We start from the raw sequence: 12,712 nt of genomic DNA, 5'->3' as shown, positions 1-12,712 counted from the left end.
AATGATAATAAATAGAGCCATTTAAAAATCCTCTTTCAAAAGTATATCCAGCCACATGTGCAGGACCTAAAAATTTAGGACATTTAGGAACTCAAAAACAAGTCCAAAGAAATGCCTTTTCACTGAATTTGAGGTAGAAGAAAACCTGCTTTCACCCATGATTCTGCTTCTTACCTGTTCCATCTTAATAAATGACTCTAGTTTAATCTTTGTAAAGTGGTCTCTAGAAAATAATTGACTTTAACTTACTTTTCAAATCTAAATATAGAATGGGAAAGTTCCTGAACCTTCCAGAGGCTGGTTACTTCCTGTTCCACTTGCTTTTGCGTGGTATTTCAGTACTTGTTTTGCCAACTTCCAGATATTTGACTTTTCAGTGTACTTCATTTTTTTCTAAACTGTGAAAGCCATGTAAATGTTCTGCCTCAGCCTGACTTCATCTTTCTAACATTATTAATGCTTAATATTTAAACATCAGCTGTGTCTGCCTCCTAATTAGCCAGGATTACAGGTGTGAGCCACTGGTACCATGCTTCTCTTTTGAGGTTTTGAGTCAGTGTCTCATAGCCCAGATTAGTCTGGGACTCGCTATGTAGCCCAGGCTATTCTTGAATTCATGATCCTCCCGTCTTCACCTCCTGAGGGCTGGGATTACAGAAATGATCCACCATGCCCAGCTATTCTTGACACTTCTTATCCTCACTTTTGACTTGAACCTCATTAGCGCAGCTTAATTTGAGAATGTTCTAAAACCAAGAGGGGGAAACAAAGTTCATGTTCGCTCTAAGTGCTAATATCAGAGACTCCTTTTTATAAAGCTGAGAAAAGCAGGTATCTATGTGTTGATGGTCACAGAGAGGGCCTCAGACACATTTTGTTTCCACACGGAATTATAAGGAAAAAGTCTGCTTAGCCCTCTTTTCCTGTTTAAAATATCTCTGCCCCCTGGAGCACAGACGTCGTCAGCTCACCAGTGTTCTCTGCACAGTCGTGGTGCACGTCTATGGTATAAGTGGTGTCGAGTAGTTTTGCTGTTAAGGGAAAAGTGCTAAAAGAAAAAAAAAAGGGAGAAAAAGAAAGCTGTATCTCTCATATACCCCAGATCCTTTAGGTATTTAATGTACAGTTTCAACAAAGGACACTCTGAATAATACCTCTGCTTCAAAATTGCTTCAATGTTGAAACATATGGTCTCATGTTCCATTCGTTAGGAAACAACCAGCTGTTCTCAGCCTGCCAAATCCAAGTAAACATCCACTGTGCGGAAGAGTGAATCTGAAGTGGTTCAGTAAAAACATAAAAGCTGTTTTCGCTGAAGAAGAAGAAGAAGAAGAAGAAGAAGAAGAAGAAGAAGAAGAAGGGGGAAAAAAGGCCACCCCGAAACAACAGTTAGTGCAGAGAAAGAAAATCCCATACGGATACCATGTTTTCCCTGGCTTGCTTATAGTGTGCTGTGAAGGGTGAATGGCCCTAAAGCTGTTTCAATTTGAAAGGATGCGTAGGCATTCTTGTCCTCTGTTGGTGATTGTCTCAGTTACAGTGATTATTTAATAAAATGCAACTATCTGAATAATTAATTTGTTTGACTACTCTATGTGTCCTCCATTCACAGAGGCCAAAATGTCAAAGATCAAGTAGATTGGGAAAATAGGAAAATTCTCATTATAAAGGCGAGGGGTGGAGGGAAAGGATGAAATATTTGGAATTTCAGTGCAGTGGTTTCTATTTATCCGAAATGTCAAGGGCAGTGTAAAATGTATTTTTAAAATGTGTTTCTGTATGGTTTGTGCCCATTCTTGGCGTGGCTATGGCTCTACAGAGGCGATTGTTCTTTGAGGAGTATGAGGGGGTGTCTTTGTCCAAAGTGACAAAAAGAAGACTTGGAAAACTAGGCTTCCTTTGTTCCTGTGCGGTGCTGTAAAATTTGGTTTGAAATTAGGACCTCAGGGAAGGACCTTCAATAGAGAGCTTTCATTTCCTGCCAGCATTTTAATCACTCTGGGGTTTAAAGTGGACGGCCGGCCAGCATAATGGCCCTATGTTTAATAGAACAGCTTGTATCTTGAAGGCCAGTTAAGGGATCTGTCATCCGCCCAATATTCATCTTTTCTGTTTCCTGTCCATTTATGAATATCACCCACCCTTTTAGGTGGCGTCCCTGGACCATTTTGTAGGAGAGTTGTTGCCACTCCTTAAAGAGGCTGACCAGAAACCCAGCTGAACGTGGTACAGACTTCAGCCGATGTAAGATGGTCTGGAAAGGGCTTTATTAGACATGAAATCCCCCAGGTTGAGAGTTGGTTCCATCAGTTGCAGAAGGGAAGTGCCTTATTTTAGAAAACTATAGAATATAACAAAGATTAAAATGTGTCCCTATCTCATCAGAATCATCGGCACCCACAGGTATGCTGTGTGCCACACCATCACTAAGGTGGCCTTAGTATCATCCTGTCATGCAGAGGAGCAGTTCACCTCCTGGGGGCTGAAGGGACCTGATGGATTCGATCCTGTTGTGTATGACATCTACAGTTTTTCCGATACTGTGGTTTGTTAGCTCTGAAGACTTCCTTTGGAACCAGTTAGAAATTTACCCTTACAGTTTATTAAACTATATTCAGAACTCCTAATGGAGTAAATATTGGTGTCAACTTTTCAAAGATAGAGCCAGCATTAAGAAGTAATGGTTCTAAAGTGGTGTGGTAGTATTTGCCTATAATTTCAGCTACTTTGGAGACTTAGGCAGGAAGATCATGAGTTCAATGCCAGCCTAGGCTACATAACAAGACCTTATCTTAAAAAAAAAAAAAGTAATGCCCTGAATTTCTTCCCTGATTCATGCCTAGTGACCAGGAGTAAAATGGTATCAGCAAGCCTCAATTTCCCTTAATCTGTCTGTTTAGGGCCCACTGCTGAAATCTCTGTGTGACCAGATGCTAAGCAGAGCCTGTGTGTTGGCAGTGATAGTGGCCAGTTGCCAGGAGAGAAGGACCTTTTCAACTCTGAGCACACTCACTGTGTCTCACAGCAGGGGGTACGATGGGGAAGCAGAGAACCCACATTTCCCAGGCCTTTTCTTTGTTGGTAGTAGAGGTTATCATGTGGAAATGAAAGAGTGGGTGGCCCTCATTCAGCAAAACCAAAATGATTCTCTCCATCAATCTCAGACCAAGCTTGACCCAAACCGGCTCCCATCCCTTTTCCCCTCTGCAGTCAGTAATCAGTGTCCGCCTAGCTCGGGTAATGATCCAGAGGGCCACCAAGGCTTTGTGCTTGCTTACTCATTGTATTGGAGACTCAGAAGACTTTAAATATGGGTTGAGAGCCTTCCTGGCCTCTTTGAGAGCCACTCCCCTACTGGTCCTTTGAAGCTCTTTCATCACCGCCTTCAGTTGCAGGTTTCCTAGAGCCCAATATGAACCCTTTGAGTTGGCCTCCCTTGGATGAGTAGCTGTCTGAATGCTGATTTGAAGTGAGTGTTGCTCGGCATAAGAGCTGTTGGCTGAAAAGAATGCACAATGGCAGAGGTGGCTGAAAAAGCTAGGCAGCTCTCATGAGGCATTGGTCTGTTGGAATTACGCAGCATTAGAGATTGAGGGTCTTCTCTTTGCATCTGGGTCATTTCTCCATCAAAAAAATGCCTCTGACATTTCAACCAGGGAGCCATCATTGTACTGGCACCAGTCTTTTCCCACACATAAAATGCTGTGACTCAAGTCTCTACTCAACAGCTCATCAGAAGGTTCAGAGCGTGTTTACTGGGTAAAAATGTTCAGGCATAGATTTGGAAAGAAAGCTGCCCACCAGAGCAGTGTCTTAGCATAAAGTTAATACCGCCAAAGACCTGACTATAATCCATTTCATTCACTGTTGCAGTTTGCTGTGTGGGTGTTTCCACAATGTGGGAAACTCATTTCATTGAAGAGTCTGAATATTTTGTAAGGATGTGAAGACTAGCAAACAATCTCTTCTACAAAGCTGCAAGGAGGAACAAAGCAGCTAATGTTAGAAAGAACTGGTACGCCGTTGTTTGCTGTCATTTGTACAACTCAATAGGAATATTCTAGATTTGACAGATTTATATCCTCAACTTGTTTCTTAAATATTTTATAAATGCTTACCTGTGAAAAGATCTGTTCTACTAGAAGGACATTCTCTTTTGAAGCTCAAGTAGTTTTAAAATAAGATAACACACCATTATACCCTGAATTCCTAAATTCTTTGTCTACAGAAAAGAAAGTGTTGGACTGGGGGTGTGGCTCAAGGGGTGGAGCATTGGGTTCAAATTCCAATACCGGAAAAAAAAAGTACAATTGTTGGGGCATGTGGTAAATGCATATAAAAAAGAAAGTGTCTATGACTTCTTCAAATGTGTATAACGTATTTAAATGTACAAGTGCATAAATGCAATAGGAGTTTAGAGACATTGAAACGTGTTTGTGTAGCCTAGTCAGTACAGTTATCACGTCTGCCTTTAAGAAGCAAGACTGCACCAGCCTTACGTGTAACCATGGCAATTGTTGGACTTAGTGGTGCTGGTTTCAACCTCCATTTCTCAGCTTCTCTTTTAAATCACAGCAGAAAATGAACTGACTTTTGCAGAGATCCCATTCTTAGGCAACAGCATTTGACTAGCTTTGTTTCTGTCACCTTCCTTCAGCTAATTCACCTGTCTCTATCCTTCAAGTCTTTCCTTTCAAAATCCTTTCCTGACAGTCAGTGCCTATTTTATTATATTGTATACAAGTGCTTTATGTTTTAGAATTGAATCCCAACTTGATAGGTAACTTCTTTGAGGCAAGACTCCCATCATACTTTTTCTGTATTCCCTAGAAACTAAGTCATTATTCAGCACATTGGTGAATTTCCTTTCCTTGCTAAATTTTTATGGTAAAGGAAGGCATGAAGAGAAGTTTATTATTTATTTTGTGGACAGGAAATGTAAAGCAAGCTAATACCACAGCCATCATTCCTCAAGTTTCTAAAAGATTTTTTTTTTTTTTGAGACATGGTCTTGCTATAGCCCAGGCTAGCCTGGAACTTGTGGTCCTTCTTCCTTTAGCCTCCTGAGTGCTGCACAGTTGTTTTTAAAGTTATTTTAAGTGGTAAAATAAAATTAGAAGATAAATATACAGAAAGATGAACAAATGCACATTTAGGGCAAAAACTGGATTAAAACTCAAAATTTAGAGTTTTCTGGATATGATTTAATTCATTGTAAATATCAGTCACAGCTCCCAGCAGGTGACTGTAAGGGAGGCAGCCAGGAAAGAATTGATTGAGATGTGAATTCTGCCCTCCACCCTTTTGTCATTGGCCCAGAATTGCAGAGATATGTGTATAGTAATGTAGTGCAAAGGGAAGACTAGCGAGGAATGGCGGCAGCCAGAGTCCTTCTTAAGCAGGACACTAGAAGAATGGCGGCGGCAGGTGATAGCTTGACTTCAATTGACCTAGGGACCTTACCCAACCTTTCAGGACTCTCTGCATGGCTGGTTCCAAAACTCATTCTAACTGTATGAATATTTGGATAGAATTGCTCTTTGAAATTAACAGATCCATAGGTCATAACCTTTCTGGAAAACCCTGCAAGGTAACTATCCAAAAGTATATGTTCTGCCTAGGAATGTATTATAGAGGTAGTAAGCAGTGTCGAACAATAATAAGCTTTTTTGGTTTTATTTCAGAAAAATTTCTACTTGCATGTACTTAAGGCACAGACTACCCTCAAGAAGTATAGCCTGGCTGGGCACCGGTGGCTTATGCTTATAATCCTAGCTACTCAGGAAGCAGAGATCAGGAGGATCTTGGTTTGAAGTCAGTTGGGACAAATAGTTCGAGAGACCCTATCTCAAAAAAAAAAAAAAAAAAATCCCATCACAAAAAAAGGGCTGGTGGAGTGGCTCAGGGTGTAGGCCCTAGTTCAAACCTCAGTACTGCAAAAAAAGAAAAGAAAAGAAATACAGCCTACATGCTGCCTCTTCCAGTCACTAGACAGCCAGAAGTTAAGGAACTAATGAAGATCTCTCTTGCTAACTGGGACAGATAAGCTGAAAATATAGTAACTAGGATCAGTCTCACATACTGGCTACTATTATCTTTTTTCCCTAATCTACTCCTTGAGTTGATGTAATTTTTTTTGTATTAGGGAGAAAGTTTCCTGAGAATGGAGGACAAAGGATACATTTTACCTGTGTCTGGTGCTTTAACACTTGAAACAGATTTCTTTTGAAACCCATTGGTTTGAGAAAATATTTTAAGAATCATAAGCATCCTAGGGCCAAATACAATAACTTGCTTAGTTGTTTTTTTTATCAGTGTATATTAATTGCAGAAAAGGATTTCATTGTGATAGTTTCATACATCATATACTTTGATGAAATTCACCTCCGATGGTTTTCTTATCCCTCCCCCCTTTTTAAACTATCTTAATGGGTTTCATTATTCTATTTTCATACATGCCTATGAAGTACTTTGATCCTATTCACCTCCCACCCCTTCACCCTCTGCTTTCATCCCCCCTCTCCCACTGGTTCCCACCTCCAACAGTCCCTGTTTTACACTGGGATCATTCTTTTTTAGGTCTAGATTCTGCGTATGAGAGAGAGCATGTGATCTTTCTTGGCCTTTCTCGGTCTGGCTTATTTCACTTAACATGATGATTTCTAGCTCCATACATTTCCCTGCAAAGGACAAAATTTTGCTTAGTTGTCTCTTGTTCTGGATGGAGAGTCTAGAAATTGGAGTTTTTATTTCTTTGTGTCACCAACTGGCTCTGTCCTATTGACACTTCACTTCTCTAGTGTTTTTTTGAAATATGTATTTATTATTGATAGGGTCTTGCTATATTGCCCAGGCTGGTCTGGACTCCTGGGCTGAAGCAGTTCCCCAGTCCTCCTGCCTCAGCCTCCTGCACAGCTGGGACTACAAACATCACTGTACCCAGCTTCCTGTTTGTTCCTTAGTTTCATGTTTTGTGGATCATCTAAACTACATGAAGTCTAACTTCCCTACTGGATCTGTAGTAATTCTGTTGACTATCACTTGAGAACCATAGGCAGTGTTTAAATGTAAGTCTCCAAACACTTGCACACAAACACCTTCACAGACTGGGAACCTAGTCTAACATACCAAGGAACCTAGTCTTACACGTTTTTAGGCCACCTGAGCTCAAATTGTTAGAATCAAAAGAGATGTGAGAGGTTCACGTCTCCTGATCTCCATCTCTTTTACATTTTTGCCTTCTCATTTTGCTATGCCCTCAGTTCGTGAGCCAGGCCCCATTAAATGTAGCACCATCTCTTGGCACAGTAGCTCTCACTCTCGAGTCCACATTAGAATTCTACAATGACCTTGAAAAATCCTCCACACCCCATCTATACTTAGGACCTTGGAGTTGGAGCCAAGGCATCAGCATTTGTCAGACTCCCCAGGTGCTTCCAGGGTACAGCCAGATTTGAAAACCTGAGTCTTTAGTGGAATTTCCTTGCTTTTCAGATGGTAATATATAAGTCCATTTTTCTAAAATAATAAAATAGATATTTAGGTTTGCTTCCCTAGTAGCAGATCTCTGCTATTTCAGAACACTTTGCTGAATATTTTGCTGACTGTATTCCTGCTGTGGACTAATTTCTTCGATAAAGCCTCCTGTGGAGATACAGCACGGTTCCGTTAGAGAGCACCATATGAATTTTGTACTCATGTGTCCTATCCCTAAACTCTAAGCCAACAGAGAGAGTCTAGAGCACCAGGAAGTTTCCAGAAGTTGAGCATGGCCCAAGACACTAGAGTGAATTTAGGGTGGTGTTGCTAGGAGTTTGCTTATAACAGAAGAAGCTCCTGTAAGTATTTGTTGATTTTATATGAAGTGAGATAAACTTCAAATACACTATTTCCGTTAAGATACAGAATTTAAATGTTCATTGATATGAATGAGAATATTTCTTTCTCTAAATTTAGGTCATCATTCTGCAGAGTTGTTTGCCTAACATGTATAGTTTACAGTTAGCACTAAGTTTGGTTTTTGTTTGTTTGCTTTATTTTGTTTTTGGTGTTTTTGTTTGGTTGGTGAGGTTTTGTTTTTTTTTTTTTTTTTGGTAATACTGGGGTTTGAACTCAAGGCCTCATGCTTACTAGCTAAGTGCTCTATCACTTGAGCCATCCCCCCAGCCCTTTTTGATTTAGTTATTTTTCATAATAGTATCTTGTGTTTGTGCCAGGCTGGCCTAGACCACAGTCTTCCTATTTATGCTTTCCTTACTGGGATTACAGGTAGGAGCCACTGCACCCAGCCTCGTTAACACTAGTTTTTAACAACATCTTCCACTTTTATGATAGTGAAAGTGTAGATTCCTGAAAAGAATAGATTGTTTTTCTACCTGGATAACTTCCAGTGCCTACAATAGTTTGGAAGCCTTTACTAGGAATACTGTGGCCCCAAAAGTCTTGTGGCTTATTTTGCCTTGACCTAGTAATATAAATTATAGAAACCTTTCTTGAAAAAGAAAAATAGGAAGTAAGAGCAGAAACACCCTCTACCCCCAATCATGGTTACTTGAGTTAAAGGAATGAGCAAATAAATGAAGGGTATATTCCCAGGACCCAGACACACTCAAATTCTGTGTTTTTATCCTGCTAGGTTCACAACTTTGGTTACATTAGACAGATTCCTCTGATTTGTTTGAGAAATAGTTTTCTTGATCATGTACCATCCCACATTGCTTTGACTGTATTTATATTTTTCCCCCTCCCTTCGTCAAAGTGGCTTATTAAAAAAAAATCCTACTGTTGAGTACTAAGGAAAGTGTCAGGCTTCTCTAAAAGTGTCTTGGTGGCAGCCTTCCTTGCTCCTCTGAGAGGCATTCATGACTACTGCTATGAGGTGCTCACTGGAAATTTAGGTAGAATGGTTATACCAGAAATCTAGGGATTATCAAATTTTTTCCATGTAGCTCTGCATTTAATATTGCTGTGTTTACAATTCAGTTATGGTATCACAATGCTGATCCATCCAGAGGATGGTGAACTGAGATGCTTAGAGGAAGAAATGGTAACTGTTGGGCACCTCATTACTTGATCCTCATGCAGCTGGTTGCACTCACTTTCTCAGTCTCAGACTGTCTCCCTCTTGCCCTAGCCACAGGCTACTGTGAGCCCTTTATCACAGTGATTAGTAGCATCCAGAAGATTAAGCCATGCCTAGCTAAAGGATTTAAGATTTGGGGGATTCTCCATAGATTGTTTGGATTACCTTAAATTCTTCTACCAAAGTGGAAAATGCCCAAACCCCAGTCTGTCTAGAGTCTGTTCTTAGAGCCAGAGAAAAGGACTTTTTGCCATGCTGGGGATCAAACGTAGGGCCTCACACATATTAGGCAACTGAGCTAAATCACAGTTTTTTTCTGAGAAAAGAACTCTGAGACCTGCATGTTCTTGGGGTCAGTTATATTTCATGGAAATGTGATCCTGTATTACAGCTACAGTGGGTAATTACAACTGCATTATAATTATTTTGGTAATGACTCCCTTCCTCTCACTGAGAGTCGGCGGCTTGGTCTGCAGAGTTGAACACTGTGGTTCCAATAGTCTGATATTTGTGGTTAAGCAGCCAAGACAGCCATCTGATTGGGCTGCACATTTTTATTCCATCCTCCTATTTAATTTTGTGAGAAAATAGTCACTTAGCATTTCCTGTATTATCACATAACATTTTTAGGTCTTCATTTGCTGTGAGGACAGGGACTTTAGCTATGGTCACCACAGTTCCCAGTTTGCCTATATCCTGGTTTCATAATGTTGAAACTCATCTTAACCCTCAAAAGTGTGCCAATTTGGGAGATGGCTACCCTGCTTGTCATCCCATTTTAGACATAGGGGACCAAAAGAAAGAGCTACTGCTGCAATTGGAATGACACCAGGATCTGTGCTGCTAAAATATTAGAATTAGCCACCTGTGTGTCCTTTTGTGCTCAATATAAGGAGAGTGTCACTTGAATCCAAAAAAGTTGTGAGTCATCTCATTCTCTGTTGACTGACAAAGGGAGCTTTCTAGAATTCAGATTTGGAGCTCTGTAACTAAAATTGTTATAGGAGATCTGAAACAGAGCAATAAAGTACAAAATCAAGTAGGTCCTATAGACTTTCCAGTAAGATGTGACACTTTTCATGGAGGACAAAGATGATACTCAGGCAGGTCTTCTCCTCAACATACTATTTCTGGGAAAGAACCCTATTCAGAAATACTGCGCCTCAAGTACCTGCAGCACCCTGGAGAGGAACATTCCAGTAATTCCTTTCTAGGCATGTTTCCTAGGGGGTTTGGGAAGTCACACAGTGTACAGGTTGAGGACTTTGGGGGCAGATCTCAACATAAGGTCTTTCTGTCCCCAAGGTGGCTCATTGATTTGGTTTCTGTGTGCCCACGTGGCTAGGGTCACCAGCTCAGGGAGTTTATGAAATTTTGATGTAGAAATTAGGCTGATGCTTATCTTGTACCTCCTTGCTCATAGTATTGACAGTAGCACCGAATTGCTTGAGGCAGATGGCATCTCAGCAATCACTGTGCTATTTCAGCTTTCTGCTGCTGACAACATCAGAAGTGTTTTAACAGGGTTTTAATGGGCAGCCTCTGAGCTCCTTGGAGAGCTGCAAATAGCTGCGGTGAGAACCCCTCTCTGCTGCTCCGGGCTCATGTGCCCTCTTTTCTCATCCAGCTGCTGCTTGTTTAGATGGCCGCCATCCTGGTGACAAGCCCTTCTTGTTTGGCCTGAGCAGTACTAGGACTTGAATTCCAGAGATGAGATTGTGTAATATAAAAAAGGAAAGGTCTCCTAAGGACGTTTTCTTCCCATCCTTTTGGGGGCAGGAGAAATAGGGCGGGTTATGGGGAGGGAGGGACGCAGGGTGAAAAAGAGGGTCCAACTAGGAACAAGTCTGCCATTCCCAGAACCTTTCAGAGAAAAATCTTGGTGTGTCATTAAAACTAGAGTTTCTTATTTGATGGAGTCACAGGAATCTGTTTGTAGAAGGTCATGCTCAAAGTCCCTGTTTTCTAGCTTAGCCACATTTTAGACTTTCATTTAGTGGCTTGTAGGCACACAGAAGAGGAAAACTGCCTTCCCACACATGAACACTTTGGGTTGTTTTGTTTTTTTTTTTTCTGATCTTATGAATACATTTCAAGAGTGAAAGCACAGTGAATTAATGTTACTTCTTCTGCCTTGATTCCATTATCTGATCTTTGGATTCAACAAAGTAACTGAATTCCTAACCAATAAATGAAAACTTCAAGTCTTAGGATAAAAAGATGGATATCCCCTCTTTCTGGAATTCTCTGCTCAAACAATGACGTATTGAACTGACAAAAAAAAAAAAGATACTATGTTGATTCAGTGACACCAAAAATAGTTCTTATACCTGTACCCAGGGAAAAACAGGGTATTCCAAAGGGCACCCATGGTAACAATGGAAGGAAAAAATGGTGACAAAAATAGCAAAGTTATTGGTATAATACAAAACTTACTGTAGGCCTGGGGGTGTGGCTTAAGTTGCAAAAGGCTTGCTTTGTGTGCCTGAGGCCCTGAGTTCAGCCCCCAGGACTATAAAACAAACAACAAACAAAAACCTTAGTCTAATCAAAAGAGCTCCTAAAGAGAAGGTGTGCATGCTCCACGTAGGAGGTGTGAGTCACAGTAGAATCCCTGCATTTGGAAGTGTCTTTGCAGATGTGAGGCTGCTGGACAGTTTCTCTGCCTTGTTTGCCTGACTCTTTTAAAAGGAGAGCTAAGAATACTCCCTCCTAATGTGAGGGAGAGATTGCCTGCACTTCAAGCTCTACCTACTGAGAATTGGGTTTTTATCATTATCACTCCCCACAGTGTTTTCAAGCTGCCTGAGAAAAATCTCCTATCAGACACTTAGGGCCATTTCACAGCCTCCTCTCCCCAAACCCAACCGATAGTACCAGGTTATCATCTGTCCTTCAGAGATTTAAGATTCTTAACTTCTTGTCACCAGCAGAGGCATGAGTTTAGCTATTAGGAGATAAATCTGATTATCAAGGTTGCAGGAAAAAAGAAGGCAGCACACCTCTGGGACGCATTCTGAAGCAGATTCCTGGGAAGGCCAAACCCATCTGCCCTTTGCTTCCTTAAACTGGGTGCCCTTCAGCTGATGTTGATGGGCTGTTCTTGGGACTGTCACCCCAACTGCAGTCATAATAAAACCCAGGTTTGAATCCTCTCTAAGACTCTGTAAAAGAAAACTGCAGGAGGTTATGTAATATACAAAGGAGCAAACCACAAGAATATGACTGACAGGAGAGTTTAATGAGAAAGCCAATGACATCACTAACTAGCACTTAGATTTTTCTCCCTCTGCCTCAGTTTCCTCAATATGGTAAATTATATTTTACCTCATAAAATAATTGGGGATTAAGTAAAATGATGTATTGCAATACAGCACCTGGTATGTAGTTACGTGCTTAGTTAACAAGGGCTGGTACACACATGCCTGAAACCAGGAGTGGGGGTAAATGCTTGTAATCCCAGCACTCAGGAGGCTGAAGCAGGAAGATTGAAAGTTCAAGGCCAGCCAGCAAGACCTTGTCTAAAAAACAAGAATACACATACCTGGTGCTGTGTGTGTGTGTGTGTGTGTGTGTGTGTGTGTGTGTGTCCCTTCCATGTGTTCACAGTGCTGGTTTTAGGGAATTAAT

The 12,712-nt window shown here is 40.9% G+C and overlaps 1 protein-coding gene across 11 annotated transcripts in view; it reads left to right on the top strand.

Moving 5' to 3' along the window:
- The window catches only part of Bcas3 (BCAS3 microtubule associated cell migration factor), a 502,679-nt gene that overhangs the window by 351,635 nt on the left and 138,332 nt on the right, over window positions 1–12,712 (top strand). Inside the window, exon 24 of one of the 11 annotated variants that reach the window (XM_074046248.1) lies at window positions 1,212–10,867. The exons of the other annotated variants lie outside the window; for them this stretch is intronic. Within the exon in view, the coding sequence (XP_073902349.1) occupies window positions 1,212–1,273 (62 nt within the window). The 3' untranslated portion in view covers window positions 1,274–10,867. Of the gene's footprint in view, window positions 1–1,211; window positions 10,868–12,712 lie in introns of those variants that run through there. 11 annotated transcript variants of the gene reach the window in all.

Source organism: Castor canadensis, chromosome 11 (assembly GCF_047511655.1).
Source record: "Castor canadensis chromosome 11, mCasCan1.hap1v2, whole genome shotgun sequence".
In the NCBI taxonomy this organism is placed as follows: domain Eukaryota; kingdom Metazoa; phylum Chordata; class Mammalia; order Rodentia; family Castoridae; genus Castor; species Castor canadensis.
Note: the sequence above shows the minus strand (reverse complement) of the source record. Positions and strands in the feature narration are given on the sequence as shown.